This window comes from Carassius gibelio, chromosome A6 (genome assembly GCF_023724105.1).
Source record: "Carassius gibelio isolate Cgi1373 ecotype wild population from Czech Republic chromosome A6, carGib1.2-hapl.c, whole genome shotgun sequence".
Classification (NCBI taxonomy): domain Eukaryota; kingdom Metazoa; phylum Chordata; class Actinopteri; order Cypriniformes; family Cyprinidae; genus Carassius; species Carassius gibelio.
Window position 1 is genome coordinate 30,444,058 of NC_068376.1, and position 20,578 is coordinate 30,464,635.

The 20,578-nt window shown below is 34.7% G+C and overlaps 1 protein-coding gene across 4 annotated transcripts in view; it reads right to left on the reverse strand.

The window, feature by feature from the left end:
* The window catches only part of LOC128016046 (protein CBFA2T2), a 30,303-nt gene extending 15,518 nt beyond the window's left edge, over positions 1 to 14,785 (reverse strand). For 2 of the 4 annotated variants that reach the window (XM_052600364.1, XM_052600363.1), the window contains exon 1: positions 14,620 to 14,785. In XM_052600364.1, the coding sequence (XP_052456324.1) occupies positions 14,620 to 14,647 (28 nt within the window). In that variant the 5' untranslated portion in view covers positions 14,648 to 14,785. Of the gene's footprint in view, positions 1 to 3,964; positions 4,239 to 14,619 lie in introns of all 4 variants that reach the window. The other 2 variants (XM_052600366.1, XM_052600365.1) reach the window with 2 other exon arrangements.
* Positions 14,786 to 20,578: the final 5,793 nt, after the last annotated feature.

The window sequence follows — 20,578 nt, forward strand, 5'->3', positions numbered from 1 at the left end:
GTGTGTGTCATGACTAAAGTCGCTGTCCTTCATCTCATCGGAAGCATCTGCTCATTTAATCGCTGCCCTCCTGACCTCTGTGGCACTAATTGATTGGCCGGCTGATCAATCACTCACTCAGCGGCTGCTCTGATTGGCTCCTTCCGCTTGGTTTTTGAAACACAGAGATCAAGCTGTGGACCTCGATAAGAGCCTGTTGAAATGCTAATGTCACACACACATCACGTCTCATGCCTGATGAGAGATATACACTCCATGCTGTCTGCACCAAATCTGGACAATATATATTCTCACTTAAGGGCACTATTATGTGAGTTAGGTAGCATTTAAATATCATGCTTAACTAAACTGTACCATGGTATATATCAGAGTATTACCAGCTGAGACTTCTCAGTGTTTGGTATCATTAACTAAAATGACTTGGTAATAAAATAAATAAATAAATAAATACAATTATATAATATAATATTATATAATATAATATTTAAAAAATGTGCCCCACAACTAAATGAAAAATCTGAAGTTGAAGAACTAAAATGACTAATAGAAAAAATTTAAACTAATAGAAAAAGATAATAAAATAAATATTGCAAAAGCACATAACAAAATTACTAAAAATTAAAAAATAGATAAAAATAAAGCTCTATAGAACTATTAAAAACTAATAAAAATGACAAAAGCACTAAATAGCTAAAACTAAACTAAAAAACTGCAATAAAATTAAATATAATGATTCTGATAAAATGCTAATAAAAATGGAAAAAAAATCACTAAAATGTAAAACAAAAGTAAAATTAAATAAAAATATTTTTAATACAAATGATAAATATGACAAAAGCACATAATAAAATCACTAAAAATAAGGTTAAACAGAAATATAAAAAAATAAACATGAAAAGGCACATAAAATATGACTCCTTAAACTAAAAATAGAATTAATAATATAAAAATAACATAAAAATGACAAAGCACATGACAAAAAGACTAAAACTAGAATTAAAATGAAAACATTAAAAAATAAATACTATAATAGTATACAAATTATATATATATATATATATATATATATATATATATATATATATATATATATATATATATATATATAACTTTCTTAAAAAGCTTTGAATCTAAATTCTAACAACAATAACGTTCCATACTATGCTTTTTTATTATTATTAATTTACAATGGTATTCTTTTAGAAGTATAAGGTAAAATCCTTGATGCACTAATCATTCAGTACCGTATTACATATCAATAGTACCATACTTTTGATACCATCTCTCTCACAGACACACACACACACACACACACAGCAAGCATTGTGTCAAGCTCTATTGGATAATTCTCTAATTATGGGGTCTTTAAAGCCTAAACGTCTCTAGACTCCTTCAGGGCTCCTGAGGGCCTTTATTGAGAGCTGTTGGGGGTCATCGAGCACAAGCCGTCCAGCTCTACATCTTCACTAGGGCTACTAGTGACTGTTGTGATGTCCAGCAGACCTTCAGACCACACAGCAGCTCAAAGTGGGAGTGAAGAGAGACAATAACTGCACACACACACTGCTCCGTCAGACACAACAGTCAAACGGTTGTTTTAAGGCTAATCGGCCGGATCAGACGCTGTCTTGATGACAAGACGACAGTTAGCGTTAATGCTTCAGCAGAGCTAATGTGGAACTTCCTGCTTCAGTGGGACTCAACAGCTGCTCTATAGCTGTGTGTGTGTGTGTGTGTGTGAGACATATTCATACGCAACAGTACGTGTTTTTGTATGTTTTTGTAGGTGAATCATTAAGTACCATCATATATAAACATACTTTTAATCAGCAAGGATGCATTAAGGTGACAGGAAAGACATTTAAAACATTCTTATGATCTTTCTGTTCATCAAAGAATCTTGAAAAAATATGAAAAATGACAATGAAGACTGGAGTAATGAGGCTGAAAATTCAGACCTGCATCACAGGAATAAATTACAATTTAAAGTATATTAAAATCCAAAAGAGATATTCTGAATTGTAATAATATTTAGAAATTTTTTATGCATTTTTGATCAAATAATTGCAGCCACACAGCATTGCATAATCTTACGTTTTGGGTCAGTAAGTAGAAGTGAATACGTTTATTCAGCAAGGATGCATCAAATTGATCAAAAGTTACCATAAAAAGACATTTATGATGTAACAAAATTTTTTTTTTTATGGTGTTTTTTTTCAGGATTCAAATACAGGCATTTCATCAACAGGAATATTTCAAATTTCAAATTATATTAGCATAGAACACTGTTATTTTAATTAAAATAATATTTCACAATTTTTGATGCATTTCTGATGAAATAAACACAGCCTTGTTGAGCAGTAAAGACCTCTTTCTTAAACATTACATAACCCCTAAACTTTTGAATAGTGGTTTATTAAAATACTGTGATACTATGATTTCCTACCATCACTTTGTTAATGTCTCAAATAAAAAATAAAACAAAAAATACAAGAAACAGTGCTTAAATGTGCTTTATACTAGTAGACGCTAGTTGGATTCCAGTCCAAAGCTTGAGTTTGAAAAGCAGGCAGCATGTCAACAGGGATAAACACACACACACACACACACACACACACACACGCTGTGCTGTCAGTATGACAGTGTGCAGTCCTTCTCTGCTGTGTGTCTGTCAGAACACAGCTGTAGATTGTGTTAAGGTGACACACAGCAGACCTGCAGAAACACACAGTGCTCAGAAACAGACGTCAGTCATGAAATGCATCTCTCCAATCCTTCTCCTGGACTGCAGTGTGATTGAGCCAAGACTGGGCTCAGATCTGCCCAAATCTGCAATGAACTTCTCCACGTTCATCTTACATACTCTCACTTTAAGACGGCAATGTCAAAGGGGAACCATAAATCTAATCCATCTATCCATCCATCCATGCAGAAAACAAATCCTACAGTCTTTCCAGCATGAAGAGAGCTGGCATCTCATCACGCTTCATCACACCTCGAGCTCCTGCCACGTGGAAACGCTTCAGACCCATCTGAGTTCTCCAGTTATTCACAATCAACTATTTCTTATAGAGACTACACTCTCTAGGAGCAGTTTCCAGCTGATGAAATATCTTGAGAGAGAGGAGTAGAAAAACTTTCCATGATGTTATTCATTTCCATGACTGACCTTCTTCAGGCTCCCAAATCATTATTTCATAATTCCCTGATTATTTCAGCTTTTCCATTACCATAAATGTATACATCACTTCTATTATACGAACATAAAAACAGCACAGCAAATGCTATTATTAATTATGATTAATAATAACAATAAAAATTGTGTTTATTAATATTATATTACATTATATTATTATACGGATGCACTATATTATTAATTAATATATTAGTGTTTATTATAATAATTTATTATAAATATTTAATATAATAAATTGATAATTATATTATATTAATAAATACGTATATATTAATTAAAAAATATTTAATTTAGATGCATTAACCAGATTTACCATGAAAGCAGTGCATTTGTGTATTTTAAACACATTAAACAGTTCTGTATGATCATGCAAATACTGAATAATTATCATAATGTACTCAATTTTTAATTGTCTATAAGATTAATATTCAAAAAGCACTAACCCTTACAGGCGAGAAAGTACTGATGCATACACATAGACCAGAAAAGAACATAAAAAGCTCTTCAAGATACTTCCAAGAATACTTTGTTACTTATTTTTCAAATGACTTTCCATGATATATTTCCAGAGGTTTGTAAAACTAAGACCCTGTAATCCACACAGAAAAGTGTCATGGTAATACTTTATTGTAAACTCACACACACCTTCTATCTACAGCCCTGGAATAGAGTATAAATGCAGTTTTGGATGCACACATAAAATAGCAAAAGCCAGTGGAACGGAAACGAACAACTAAAGGCATGAACACACAGAGAGATGAAGCTCACCTGCTCTCTACGATGGTCCGCTCGGCTCGTGTCTTATTCCAAACAATGTAAATCACTCTCTCTCTCTTCATATGTGATGCATGTGTCTCAAACTCTCTCACATGTGTGAGCGCTGCAGTCCGAGTCCTTCCCACCGCCAGCGAGGCACAGATGGACTCCAGATGGGTTACGGGATTTAGAACATCTTCCACGCCTCCTTCTCTCTCTCTCTCTCTGCTGATGTCACAGCCCAGGCCACACCCACTGCATGCCTTCTGGCCAATCAGCCACTGCTCTATTCAATATATTTAATGAGAGGAGACCCATTAACATAACTAAATGCTCAAGTACTTAAAGGCTAAAGAAAGTAAAGGGGAAGTTACCCATAACACCTCATGCTGTGTGTGCCGTTACTTTAGGCTGAACTATTCAACCTCTTGCACAAAGTACACTTTTATTGCTCAAAGTTGCTCTTTGGAGACCTAAGAGATGTTTCAAGCAACCAGATGTTTCTTGTAAAATAATACACACAAAATGTCAATTGTTGATGCAAGAATTACTATTAAATCTGTCTGTATTAGATTATATATATTCACAATAGTGTTGAGAAAATGCTTTAGGTTTTATAAATATGTTATATGTTTTGTGGTTTCTCCATACAAAGGAAAAATTATTCCAAACATTATCAATAAACACTTTATGCGCATGAAAGATCATTTTCTTATCAACTGGGGTGAGGAAGGCAAATCTGAACAAAATCTGACTTGTAATAAGAAACATTATCTACAATATGGTGTCAGGTGGCACATATCTTCCTCTCCATCTACCTCCAGACAAATAAACAGAGCTGTGACTAGTGGCCAATCTCTCGTCCCGTCCAAAAAGAAAGTCAAGAATGCATGACCTCACGCTCAGAGACTTCTCAAGCCTTTGGCATCACAGAGAGAGAACGAAACCTGATACGAGCAGAAACGACACGAATCCATCCAGTTTAGTGAAAGAGCAATATATAATCCAGCCTGATTAATCAGTCAACTGAATATAATTGTATATATTTATACGGCATCAAAAATTGCATGTATGGAGGGAGTACGAATCAAAAGAGTGGTGTAAACCTGTGGTTTGTGTGCAAACAGTGCTCTGCGCTCGTTAGGGAGCGTGTTTGGCCTGCTATTCAAGTTAATGAGCGTTAACACCAGCTCCCTTCATTTGCATGTAAATGTGCATCTATAAACAAAACAACACTTTCCGCTCTGAGATGCATCTGAAAGGAGTGTGTGGCCATTACACCACATATGGAGACAATGGAGGACGCCACAGAAAGTCTGTTTCAAATGGAAAACCCTGGGAATGACAGAAGAATAGCTCGGTTCTCAAACTTGTTGCCTACCTTGTGAGTATTTAAAGGCACAAAACAACACAAAAATATAAGCTGCCTTCTAAAATGACTTCTTTAAGCCAATTAATAAAGCTCTACGACAAACTGAGGGGAAAAAAACATCTAAGATGGCAGAAACAGCAAGGGATATTTAAAATGATAAAAATGATAAATATATTCCCAGCTAACAGGGAATGTTCTCAGAAATGTAGCTAATGTTCTGGAAACGTTCCCTCATCGTCCTGATCAAACATTCTTCCAGGAACGTTTATAGAACAAAATCATTATTTATTGAATGTTTTTCTGAAATGTATCAGTTGGACATTCAGCTAACGTTTTTTTAAATGTTACTATTTGTTTCAGAGAATCATCAAACGTAACGTTTGCACAAATGATACAATGGAATGTTCATCGTTTTTGGAACACTTCCACACTGGACACTTTGTAACGTTCGAGAACATTCAGAAGTAACGTTTAACGGGAAACATTCTAGGAACTAATTCTGTTAGCTAGGTTTACACAAAGCAGCTCTAATTGAAAATCGACGATCTTACCCGATATTTGTGTGCACTGTGAGTATTTGTTTTTAAACTAATAATAAAATGTCTAGATCTTTGACACCAGAACTGCCTGATTGATGAGTTTCATCGCGGATTATTATTGGTGAATGTCGACCTTTAAACACATGATAAAAACACAACATCTGAATCGTTACGATCACTTCACTTGCATCTGCAAGACGTTTCCTCCATCTGTGGATGTAACGCAGCAGGGCAACAGATGTGAACACACTCGTCCTGAACTCACACACACACACACACTGTTCCAAATCCACATCCAATCTCCTCCACAGCGAAATCTCTTTCCAAGCACTTCTCTGCGTCCGTCAGTCTCTCTCTCTCTCTCTCTCTGTGTGTTTGTAGTGGCATTCCTGCTCGGCTCTCGGCTCCAGTGTGTCTGGCCCCGCTGCACGCCTGGGAGCCATTAGTTTAAGTAAAGCCTCACACACACACACACTCACACTCACACACACTCGACTCCTCTTACAAGACATACAGACTGAGTGTGTTTGTATGTAAGCGAGGAAACGTGTGTGAAAGAGGTGTGTGTGTGTTTACTTAGCTATAGTTTGGGGACCAAAGTGTCCCCAGAAGTGAGTTAAATCTCCCTTTGGGGTCATCCAGGAAAGTCCTGGAGTGAAAGAAATATGTGTGTGCATTTTTTTTTTAGCTTGTCATTCTGAAACACAGACACACAGATTCTGCCGTATCTGAAAACCTTCTGGCGACTACTCCCCAACACTTCAGCGTCTGTCCGAGCACGTGCATGAGCGCAATTTATGAGAGGGGGGTCACACGCTCTCTTGGCAACATCACCCTAAAGTTTCCACTTCGAGAGCCAAGAAGAGTCCACACACACAGTTTACTGTTAGAAGGACATAATGACCATCAAACGACCAGATTACATAGCATTACCTGCATCTCAAACACACTTTCCAAATATCTGAACCAAACAAAGAAGCTGTTTAACGCTCAATCAGATGCCAACATAGAATCGAATAATAGTATGCATAAAAGTAGTATGCATTTCATCATATATTGCATCTTCGACATTCCTCCAAATGTCAGAGAACAGCCGGACTCAGCTCTTCATCTGACCCCGACTGCATTAACCATCCTCGCCAAAGTTTATCTGAGAATCTCTTTTTAAAGTCAGGAGGAATTTATTGCCTGGTTTTACAAGAGAAGAAGCACATGTGTGTGTGGACGGACGGAGAAACACACACCGCTTCATACCGAAGAGGTCAAATCCCAAACCAGGTCTGGTGTAAACAACCTCTGGACTATATTTAAGACTTCTGATATAATCACTGACCGTCCACACAAATAAACGGCACACAGCAGCCAAAGAAGAACATGTCAATGTCATTGCAATTAATACATAATGTCTAGCAAACCTTTTCACAAAAGGATGTTTATTAGACTTATAAATGATGAAATAATTAATATTGCAACAGTGCATTTAGGTTAAATTCATTTAAATGCATCTGTGTTTTCATTGGTTTAAATACTTGCTATTTAGTGAAGGAAGGACGTAGGCAGTGACCTATACAGTAAATCAGATCCCAGTTGTGCATTTGGGATAAAATGCATCCGGAATCTCATCCGAGTGGGATGAAAGCATGGATGAAATAACGCGGGGATATTTTCTTGACAAAGACACAAAGAGCTCTGTGTCGGGTCTGTATGTGTGGGATCCATGCCGAACGAAATCTAAGACACAAGATGAGAGAAAGAGACACAATAAAAGAGGCAGTGTTCACATACTGCTTACTGCTCCAGATGAAAAATAATCATATGTGAAACTGTATAGTGCACCATTTAATGCAACACTATTGAACTGCTCATATTTACGGTGCATGCATTATGTACACGCATATATAATTGTAAATGCACATAAATGCAGCCTTTTGTCTATATAGCATTTTATAAATAATATTTATTGTCATGCAGAATAAATAGTATGAACAGTACAGGAACGCCTTAACAGGAAAATTACTTATGATGCATGCTCTCTCTCTCTCTCTTTCTCTCTCTCTATTATATATATATATATATAATGAATTTTATATATTTATATGTAGACCAATAGCATGAGTGGTAGAAAAACTGCTTAAAAACAGGGGGAAAAGCTTGTTTTGGTCAACGTTTAGGGCTTATATCTCTTGTTCTCCTACACCACACCTGTGTTTATTCTGAATTCTTGGTCCATTTTTGTCCTCAAGGCAAGAGAGCAGCTGTGTTATTGGCACAAACACACACACACACACACACACACACTATGAGCCACACACACCTGTGTTTGCAGGTGGTTCAGCTGGAGTATGTATAGAGAACACCTGGAGAGAGAGAGATAGAGAGAGAGACAGAGCGAGCACCCATGGGGCTTTTTACGCTGTAAACCAAGGACTTAATTATAGTTGTGCACCTAAGAAGGGAAAGGGGATCTCGTGTGTGTGTGTGTGTGTGTTTGCATGCCTTCCCTAAGGTTGGATTGCAGGATCTGTTCTGGCTTGTCGAGACCACCGTTTCCCACAATCCCTTTGGCATGTTTATCAGTGCTGGAATGCCTGAATCTTTTTGGTGAATCGATTCTTTCAAACAGCTCGTTTAAATGAGCCAATTCATAAAAATGATTCACCAGCTACTTTATATGATCACAGATTCAATCCCTAATGATATATCTGTCATTTATTTTATTAAATTGTTAACAAATATATAGCATACTAGTTTATTTTATCAGAACACCTTTGAGATTTCATTTAAGTTAGGATGCTGCGTTTGAGGATGCAAATTTTTCATTATATATATATATATATATATATATATATAAATTTAGTTAAAGTTTTAATAAATTTGTTGTGTGTTTCTTTTTAATCACAAAAATTTAATTAAAATTAAAATCCTTTATAATTATTTATTTCATGTTTTTTTTAAGTTATTTTATAATATCAAGTTGAAACTAATAGAAATAAGAAAATGAGATCTTGGCAACTTGGAAAGTTTTCAAAAGTTGAATTCTTTTAATTAATTAAAATAATTAAAGATTTCAATATATATAATATAAATATATAAATAAATATTTTTTATACTACATGTTTAATCATTTAATTTATTTTTTATTTTTATTTAATTTAATTTAGTTATTGTTTATATTATTTAAAGCAAAGCAACTTTTTTTGTAGTTTTAGTTTTAATCTTAGTTTTAGTTAACCCATAACATGTTTTTAGACCGAATCAATCCAAACTGAATTTTTCAGTGTTGTTTGTGAACCAGTTCACCAAAAAGAATCAACAAGACTGATTCGATCCCAAATCAGACATCCCTCACGTAAGACATAATTCATATTCAGAGTATTTCATGGGACAGATATCATTACAGCCCTCTGGACAAAAACAGACAAAAATTAAGTGTGTCACTCGTTCAGAAGCATTACTGCCAGACCTACAGGAGAAATATAATGGATCACTGAAATGTGACACAGACATCCGGTTTAATGTGGCAGTATGGCCTGAAGCATGAGAAACAGTTGGGAATACACACCCACCCACACACACACACACACACACACACACACACACACATCAGGTCTCAATGTCAATCCTCTGGTTCTCACAGACTGAACTGAAGGCGATTTTTATCCCCTCTTTTTATTTTTTATAGTCCATCAGCCACTGATGGTCACAAAACAGCTGGATTTCCCATCAGCCCTTGAGAGAAATAGGATAAGATCGGACAGAGAGACAGGAAACTAAAACAAGTTTTGTAACGCAACTGCTGGATTTATTTTTAAAATTGAATGCATTTCACATTTTATATCATATCTAAAAAAAATATCCTGAAATATGAATATATCACATTCAAATTTGAAAAGAAAATTTAGAATAAAAAAAATTAAAATGCTTAAAAATTTGCTTAATATTTTGAACCTGTTTTTATTTTTACAGTTTGTTTTTATTTTAACTGTAGCGTTTTTTTTTTTTGTTTTTTTTTTTTTGTTTTTTTTGCCATTTTACGTAGTTTGTGCAAGTGTGTTATTTTATATATATTCAATATTATTTTTTTATTTTAATTGTATTTTCCATTTCAGTTAACTTTAATATCTGTGATACAAAAATAAAAAATAGGTTAATAATGATTAATTGTTGTACATTTGTAAGTATGCATCATAGCACAGTTTATTCTATTAAATTTAATTCATGCTGATTTAATAAAATAAAATAAAAACATTGTGCCCAGACAAAATTATTTTCAATACCATTGTTGGTGTTTGCATCAATAAAATTTTGGGCGAGATACATGTGTTTAATTAAACAATCTTAATGGTTCTAAACATAGGCTGTATTATCTTTACACAAACTACGATTTCTTGTTTTTTTTCCTATTTATTTGTGAGTTGAAATAGCATCTGATCAATAGATTACTGTAAATCAGTGTCTCAACATGAAGTTTTTTGAATCCGAGACTACAGAAAGTTGAAGAAAATCTTCCTGAACTCCACAGAAATGTTGGTGGAGCAGGTGAAGGGCTCTTTTTTTAAGTGGTGTGGATGGTGGGGGTCTTAAAAAGCTTTAATGGCATGATAAGCCCCGTTCACAATCTCTTAAACGCTCTGATAGACTCCTCAATGACTGCCGTCTTTGTGCCTCTTTAAACTCCCTCCGCTGCAGAAAGTCCAGAGCGCTATCAACCGTCCCCAAACAATCCCGCCACTCCAAAACCTCCCATCTCCAAATTGCTTTGTTTTCACAACAGCCGGATCAGCTGATAACCATCAGCCGTGCCAACAATCAAAAGACAACAAAACATCCCGCTGCTCGATGAAACTGCAGAAAAAAGAGCTTAAAAGAGACGGTTCCCCCAAAAACGATCTTTCTGTCATCGTTTGCAAACATCCTTTGACATTTAACAGCAGTTTCATAGTGAATATGGTTTCATAATAAATCACACGCCAATTTTTGACAAGTCTAGTCGGTGATGGAGAAACATCAAGCTCCAAAAACGTCTGTATGACTTGTATGCAATATTTTCAAATCTTCAGAAGTCATGCAAAAGGAATCTAAAATGTTAATGCATTTTTTTGTAAAGATGTTCTTGAACAAATCTTGCATATACCCAAGGTCTCAAAAACTAATTTGCACTTTGAAATGCATTATAGATTAAATGCAGTGATGTCCAGTGCTAAAGGGATGACAAATATTTCATACAGCCAACACCTGTTTTTTTTTAAGGTTTTATTTGGCTAAATGCATGAAATAAGGTTTGTGGTGAACACAAGCTCAAGATATTCTCATGTTTTATTCTACCACATGAAATGCATCAGAGGTGTGATTTATGGTTATACTTGGTAGCTAACAATTTGTTAAATGGCACTACAAACGTTGTTGCAGACATCACATCGAACATCTAATCACATGCAAACTATTCTCACCTAAACTTTCAGAATAAAACTGACCGAAAGAGGTCTGAAAAGTATATTCGTTTATAATCAACTTTTAGCTTTTACTTCTGCCGACTGTATTTAGACTTCACTGAAGTTGTGCTCATTTGTGAAGATTGTCGATCTTGAATCAACAAAGACCAACTAAAAATAAACTTTTTGGGTCACAGAGTTTGTTCCCTGTAATAATCCAATGGAAAAATCTAACTGGGTTTTTGCCAAGAGAACAGTGGTGAAATAATACTACTTAGGTCTTAGTGTCTTGTTACCAATTGTGATTCACGACTGAATATCAAGAGACAAGAGGGCAAATTCTGTCCAGAAAAGGACTTCAGAGGAACATGTGATCGAGTAGATAATGAGACTTTCCATGTTTAGGCGAACTGAAGTGAATCAAAACAAAGACAGTTGTCAACACATCAGAGTAATATCCGTGATGGAAGCATATAAAGAAATCGGGATTCTTCTAAACGGGGTCAGAAGCCCGACTCCAGCGCAATAATCCAGAAAAAACTGACGTTCTGGGCAACAGTCGTTCGTTTGGTGGTGAGAGAACTATTCGCTGTGGAGCCTCGGCATCTGGATTCAATCTCGCACAGCCTGTCTGCGCAGCGGTGGGCGACGAGAAACATCTGCTGGAGCTGATGTCAATTACTGCGTTGTGTTTCCCTTCTGAGATAATCCAGCCAACACACACAACCGCGTACACGCTCGCGCTAAACACAAGTCAATGACATCCACTTTTTTAACTTCATTCTTCAGTGCTCTACAGCATTGCAGTTACCAAACAGTTTAATAAATGGTAGAACCGTGCATCTTAGGTTTGATAAACTAGCATTTGCAAACCACAGAATCCAGCAAGGGTGCATCGAGGGTCTGTTTTATTGCGGCTGGGACTCAAAGGGTTTGGTTATTTGCTAATTGGACGCAGCTCTCCGCGGTTTGAGAGGAGAACTGTGGAGCCGAAGCAGGCCAAGACTGCTTGGTTTAAACACTAACAGCTGCTAAAACCGAAAGGAGACCCATACTTCATTCCACGCTCTTCTTATTCTCTCTTTCTGACGTGCACAAACTCTCCCACGCGACCCGAGTGGTGTGTTGTCAGCTCTGGAGACCCCGGCACCAAGAGCCAAGAGCAATTAAAGCGCAAATTCAAACCTGAAGGGCCCTTTTGTCCTGTGTTTCCTTTCTTCAAGTCAGAGGATAGGAATCTAACCACCCCCAACACACACACACACACACACACACACACACACACGATCTTCCAGTTTTTCAAGGGCTCCGGCCAAAGCTGAAGAGGGAAATTACACCAAAGTCCTAAAGCTTCACATTTCCAACTGGAGCCGCACCAAACACTGGCTCACTAAAGAAGGATGTACATCAGCGCTCAAGTCTCCAAGATGCTGGACAAAACCGTAAATGTGTTGTTTTGGAAATGGTCCATTTTATTATCATGTAATACCTTACAAAAAAGTAGCATGATTAGGTTTTTTGGACCCTAGTATCAGCATGTTTTGCTTTGGCAGTTAACCAAGATAAACTAAGTTAAAGTTGAAGTACTAAAACTACTAAAAATAAATTAAAGCTAAATAGAAATAATAAAATTAATAATAATAATAATTAATGCCAAAATGCATATTGCTAATACTTAAAATAAAATATTAAAATAAAATGTAGAAATAAAAGTCAATTCAAAACAATAATAAATACTGTAATAGTACACAAAATAACAGTGATCTCCGGTAACAATACTGTGGGACTTTGAGAGATACCATGATACTGGAATATATGTCCCATGGTATTAACATGGTACTCCAAGGTATATTAAAAATATAATCGTATATATGTCCCAAAAACGAGTGTTTTGTAATGCACACATTCACTGTCATGACTCTTCAATCTTCAGCTCATCTCGCCCTCATGTGGTCTCAGCGATCATCTCATGGTCTGCAGCATTAGCATTAGCAGCTAGTACTAGATCAATGCATTAGTTATTCAGGTCAAGGAAACAAACCCCGGGGACAAAACAATGGCCTGCGTTATTCTCCAGCACCAGTGACCCTGACAGCGCTGCTGTGGCACCGGGACGTTTCATTGTAAACACACACACACACACACACACACACACACACACACACACAGGCCTCCTGTAGATCAGTCCACCATGCACCACTAAAGTCCAGATGGTGTGAAACTTTGCCGAAGGGATTAATGCCAAATCCTCCAGTGAGACACGAGAGAGGGGTCCGTCTCGGACCCTCAAAACAGATTAGAGCCGGTTTACCACGCTACACTGACAGCTTGCGCTCACTACAGTCTGTGGTATTAGCATGAAAATATACTGATACTGAGGAACTGCTGGCACTTTTTTACACAAATTACACACTTCAAATAATACAATGATAAGATCACCATTATAATGTCCAAACAAACAACAAAACATGGGAGTACTATGGTACTCGTCTAAAAAACATGGTAATTGCACTCTTACAAAAAAGTGCAGTGGATAACAATAATGCATGGTTTTTAATGTGGTACTCCAAGAAGAATATGGTAGTACCATTCTACTTTGGTTTGCACTCTTACCATGGTACCAGGTTCCATGATTTCTTTTTTTTTTTATTTATTTATAAACATATCCAATTGACCGCCATGGTATTCTCTGAAGTACAGTCTAACTTTTAAATTCATAAATTTGATAGTATCAGATAGTAATGCCACAATATTTTTATTTGCAGTAAATTACCTTATGTGTGTGTGTGTGTGTATATATATATATATAAAACATAAGGTAATTTACTGCAAATAAAAAACTGTGGCATTACTATCTGATATCATGAACAATCGTAACATTGGCAAACTGATAAAAGACTTCAGTGATATAGTAAACAACAATTTAGCGCGGTAAAAGTAGATGGCACTAAAATACCACATTTAACACCTCACAAAAGCTACATTAACTGTTTGAGGGGGGGTTACATATGAATCCATTTAGTTAGTTTAATGCTCATCATACCGGAAGCGTTCTGGCGTTTAAACAAATGGAACTCAGAAGAACGCGGGAGTTTGGAACGCTCGTGGCGTGAAGACGCTGAAAAACATCGAGACGCTATTCCGCATGCGCAGACAGTCGATACAGTACAGTCGCGAAGCAAGAGCGCGTTTTGCGTGTTCAATCACGGTTTTTATCATCACAAAATGTGTTATTCTCACTGCTCTGTTGATCTTTTTAGTCTGATATGCGTGTCGCGGTATACAAAACGCTGCAAACCCGCACAATCACATCAGTGCACTTACATTGAAACGCGCCCGGGATCCCGACCATTGTGACTGTCCTCGCGCTGTTTGCTGCGTGTCTGTGATGTGTAGTTCTTCCCGAATAGATCCACGCACCTCAGTGTCTCTCTCTCTGTGTGTGTGTGAACACACCGACAGCATCCCTGAGATATTCATGACTGGAGGTGGAGCTACAGAGACTGCTGTACAATAAACCAAAAACACCGTGGTGATACCATGATGCTGCTTTGATGTGTATCAGGGTAATGAATGATTTCAATGTCATACACCATAATACATGTCCACATAGTATCATGTCCAGAAAACATGGTAATAACATGTGCATGTTTCCAAATCAGATGTATACCACGATAATAGCTACTTCTGGTTTCTTGATCATGTAGGCTACTATAGTAGGAATTTCAGGACCATGTCATATATATATATATATATATAAAGCACTTTGACAAATGAATGGATAAAAATATAATAATTATTTCATACAGACTTTCAATTATAATTAGGCTATCAATGTATTTAAAAAAAATCGATATTCATTTTACATGTATTATGTAGCTTTTTATATTTTGACGTTTTAATCATAATTATGTTTTTCATCTAATATTTATATTTTATTTTATTTCAGCTTTATTTAAATGAATGAAAAAAAATATATATATTTTTTACATTTTAATTTACTAAAATTAATTTAGGTAAAAAAACAAAACAATGATGTATAAAAAAAGTATATTTTAGAATATAAATTATTAGAATCATTAAAAAAGTTTTGCATGAAATCTAAAATGAAATAAAATAAAAGCATGTCACACTATAAATGAAGGGCTCTGTGTACAGATGTTTAAAATGTAGTAAAAAAATTGTATATTTGAAATGTAATGTTAATGTGATTATTTGAATTATGATTTACTGTGTGTGTGTGTGTGTGTTTAAAGAAAGGTTTTTGTTGTTTGCGCTTGCATTTGTAGAGTGTAAACATCTTAAATCAAATGTACAGGGTTCCTGAAGTGGCTGTGAATCTAGTGAAAGGTCACTGGATTTTTTTAAAAGCTAACCCAGTCATCTGAGTAAAATCTCTCCGGTCTAAATAGTTTCTGATCCCTGATGCTGTGTCCGTCCAGGTCCTCATATGTTGATGGTGTGTCTCATAAGAGGACGAGAGTCTCTCCCTCCTCCTGTTGCCTCCCACACAAACACATGTCGCTGTTTCTTTCCCAGTCCCTCACGAGTGGCCACCTGCTCCTGAGTGTACGGCACAGCTGCTGACCAACAACAACAAATTACACTCAACGTCCAGGAGCCATGCTGTGCCTGCTCTTTACTGACACACACCCAGAAGATGCTCCAGTCACGCTTAAAATGTCACTGCAATAGAAAACAATAGAAAAGCAAGAGTCATTTATAGTCCATAAATATGCACACATTTGTACTATTGTTATTTATTTTAGTATCATTGTAGTTTTTGATTAATATTTAGATTTTTTTATTTTCTGTTTTCATATTAATTTCAGATAAAGTTTTTGTATTTTTTGTGTTTTGTCATTTTTTTTATTTGTGCATGGTTTTTATTATTTTTATTTCAGTTTTTGTTTCTTTTAGTTAAACTAAAATGAGAAATAATACCATGTTTTTTTATTTTATATTTTTTTTATTTCAGTTAACGTTTATTTTATTTAAAGTAACCATTTTCTGGTTTAGTTTTAAACACACTTATAGTTGTACTATAACAATTTGAAAACATAAATATAGTAACAAAAACAAATTCAATGATATATAGTTTGAAAAATATCGTAGAATCAAATAAATACTATACTAGTAAATACTAATAATATAATAGAATAATATTTTACATTTGTATTTTATTAATCAAAGTTTATTATTTTTGTGTGTATTTATTAAACACATTTTATTTTTATTTTTGTATTATTATTTCATGATAATATCCCTCGTTTGTACAGTCTGGGCTAAAATAATAGACGCTGAACTTGAAGTCAGTCAGTAATGTGTTTGTTTGTGGATCATGTTAATGTGATTATTCAAGCCTGTGTGTATTTGAGAAGAACTGACCAACAAAAATCATTAAACACCAGCTGATCCGTGATGTTAGTGAAGAGAACAGATTCAAACCGAGCAGATCCAGACAGACGGAGTAATAAGCACGTGGCCTATGAATACATCATATATGTGACCCAGCAGGCCTTTGTGATGATAATCTGTAACGGGCAAATGAAGCAGCGTGAGTTACGTCAACAAAGACAGAAATACGTTAGTCCGAATGGCAGAAGTCACTCTGCTGATGTGACTCGTGCCAGTGTGTGTGTGTGTGTGTGTGTTTGACAGCTGGGCTTGTGTCTTTGAGTGTGTGTGCCTTTGTCACTGGTCTATTTAGTGCATTAGCAGGTCTTTCACAATGCAACAGCTTGAGAATGACCAAGTGACACACACACACACACACACACACGTCTGTCCCCTCAGCTCTTGCACTCCTGCTGTTCTGCTCCTGTGCGTGTGATTGTGTACCTACTGTTCTTCTGAGGTCCATGCAAAAGGCCGGGGTCAGAAAGGTCAGCAGGCAGACGCCTGGTTAACCCTCGAGGGTAAAGACATCTCCACACACACACACACACACACACACACACGCCACTTCAGGACAGTAAGATTATATGAGCAGATGGACACCAGCGACAGCTTATCGTCTGCTGACATACAGCACAGATACATAGATTTACATTCATCTTTATCAGACAAACACACACTCACTGCTTGAGGGGGGCTGCTTGTATTTGGCAAAAATAATAAATAAAGTTTTGGTTTAAGTTTTAAATTTGACTGTGCAAACACAAGCGTTAATTAAATACTATATAGTTTTACTTAATATTTAGAATTTTTATTTGCTGTGTGCTTTTGTCATTTAAATAAATTATTGTTTTCAAATTACTTTTTAGGTTTAATGTATTTGTATTTCAGTTTTAGGTTTTTTTTTTTTTAGATAGTTCAGTAACTTAAACTTATTTCAGTTAATCCAAAGGGAATCCCATTCCCCTTTTTGTTTACACTCAATTTTTATCTAATATTTATATATGTTATATTTATATTTAATAAATGATTATATTTTATTTGACTTCTACAGCATTATTAATATTAGTCAATTTAAACATTTTTACTAATACAATTTTGTCACACAATTAAAAGTTGTATTAGTTGTGCACTGTGAACTAACCTGAACAAAGCTTCATCCTGCAGAATAATGCTGAAACTGTGCTTATATGTGTATACAAACATGCATATAGACAGAGCATCACAAAACACATCTACAATTTAATTACACTGACACACACAAACACACACATATAAAGACGGAACAAAGGTACAGAGACAGACACACACAGGTCTGAGACCCCAGACAGACATGAAGGATTGTGAGAGCAGATGGTATAATGGTAGGAAACCACCAAATCAAAATATGCAAATAGTCATATAATAATCCTCAAACGCGTGCACACACATATAGTACTTATACTATATATCCTACTATAGCAGTACGTCTATTTGGCATATTGCAGGTGAGCAAAAAAAAACATCTTGCAGATTTAAATATAGGGAGAGCAAGGGCAAAAGTACCATTTTTCATAAACATAATTTTAAAAGATAATGTTGTAGACAGAGATATTGTTCTGCTGTGGTCAGTAACTCAGAAGTGTGGTCTATCAATAAAAGGTGGTATTTTGTAGAAATGTAGAAAGAAACACACAGGTGGGTCAAAAGTAACACAACAATATAAGCTAGATTTTTTTTTGTTACTCTTATTTTTATTAAGTATACCTGATTATGACCTTGTTAATATGTAACTGCAAACACATTTTGTCATTTATCTTTGCAAAAAATTATTCAGTTACATTTTGATATTTTCCTTTTAAATTTAAATTTCATCAGATTTCTCAAAACCCGACTGTACAAACTTGAATTGTTTAATATATATATATATATATATATATATATATATATATATATATATATATATATATATATATATATATATATATATATATATATAGGCAATTTCAATGTATTTTTATGAAACTTTTATTCAACAAAATGAACAATATAAAAATATAATTACATTAGCAAAATAAATTTTTTAAACGTAATGTATGCCTATTCATGTTTCCATTCAGTTGTTTTCATGAATAAATTCAAAATGTTCATTAACACATCTGTAAACACTGCAAATTCATAGGAGGAGGTGTAAAAGCTAATGTATGGCTAAAACCTAAATATAACTAAGGTACATGCGACGTAGCAGCTGCCCAGAGAAAGATGTTCCTCTATGTTTTAATTATTGTCTTATACCAGGGCATTTGAAGAATTATTGCACCACTAGAGGGAGACAAAATCAAAGCTATTGAGGGGAATAACTCGGTAAGCGTTGATGAGAAGCTGCAATTAACAAAACACAGAGAATCTTGATTACAGCTGATCCACTCTTAGAGAAAAGTCCTTTATAAAACCTTTTTAACTTACAAAAGCCAGTTCCTGTACATCCTGGAATTGACATCATTTATTGGATGAAATCAGCAGCACAGGAATGGATGATCTGAGAAATGAATCTGTTTTCAAATGTAAAAGACTCTCAGGATGGTAAAGTGCATGGTGTTGAGTAGAAGAAGCTTCACTGCACAGTTTGGGAGCCGACTGAGGTTTGCTCTTTTGTGTATGTAGGTCAGTGATTATGAGGAACCATCCAAACCTTTCCACATATACAGAGACTAATTAGAGTCTCTATTTGGTAATTAGGTTGAATAGCTTCACACCGTGCCGTCAGTGCAAACATGAGATTGTTTCACTACATTAGCAGCCATCTGAAAAATGAAGAGCTTCAGCTGTCTGTGTTTGAGGTCTGTAGATAAAAATAATACCCTTTCAAAATTATGCTATGATAGAACTGTACTAAAAATAAATGTTACGACAATACTACAGTTATGGTGTCAAGGAGAAATGATGAAATTCATGTTGTACAACAAAGTGTGCTATAAAGTGCTTTGTTTTATGTGGCTTCAAATATTTTTTGAATTTAAATAATAAAAAAAAATTATATGCATATGCATTTTTATTTTATTTATATTAAATATTTTACTACAATCAAATATATATAAATATATATATATATATATATATATATATATATATATATATATATATATATATATATATATATATATATATATATATATATATATATATATATATATATATATATATATATAAATTACTGCAATGTTTGACTTTTTGAAGTTTTTTTTATTTTTTTATTCCTATCAAAGATACAACATATGAATTAGAATCTACCAAAAAATTGACCGTATAGAGAATTCTTACTTACACATCGGAATTAATGTCTAAAAGATTTACAAATAAGAATAAATAAATAATTATGTTCTGAGTGCAATAATTGCTGTTGTCTTTAAGAATAATATTAAAGGTGTTTGTACATATTCTATATATTTGAATTATTAACATCATATGTTTAATTTCTGGATTCTGGATATATATTTTCATGCCTGGAAAAAAAAAAAAGATTCTAATGAAAAAAAGGCCTTTTTTAGTTCTTTAGAAAAAAGAAATGTTGGCAAAAGTTGTAGAATAGTCTTTTGTTATTATTATTTTTTAAAACAGTCTGTGGCTTACATGCATGAAACTATTTTGTTGTTTTGTGACCCCTTGAGTGTTATTCATTTTTAATAAAGCATTTTGGTCTTATTTTACAGAGTAACACTGAGCAACTTGACACTGAGGACTCAGAAGTTCATGATGATGATGATGATGATGATGACTACTATCATTTAAAGATGAGTTTACATTGAAGATGCAAGGAAAGTTTAGTTACAATAGTTTACATTGTTACATTTATAGAAAGTTTATTATTATTATAATTTTTTAAATTATTATTTAGTTTTGTTTTCAC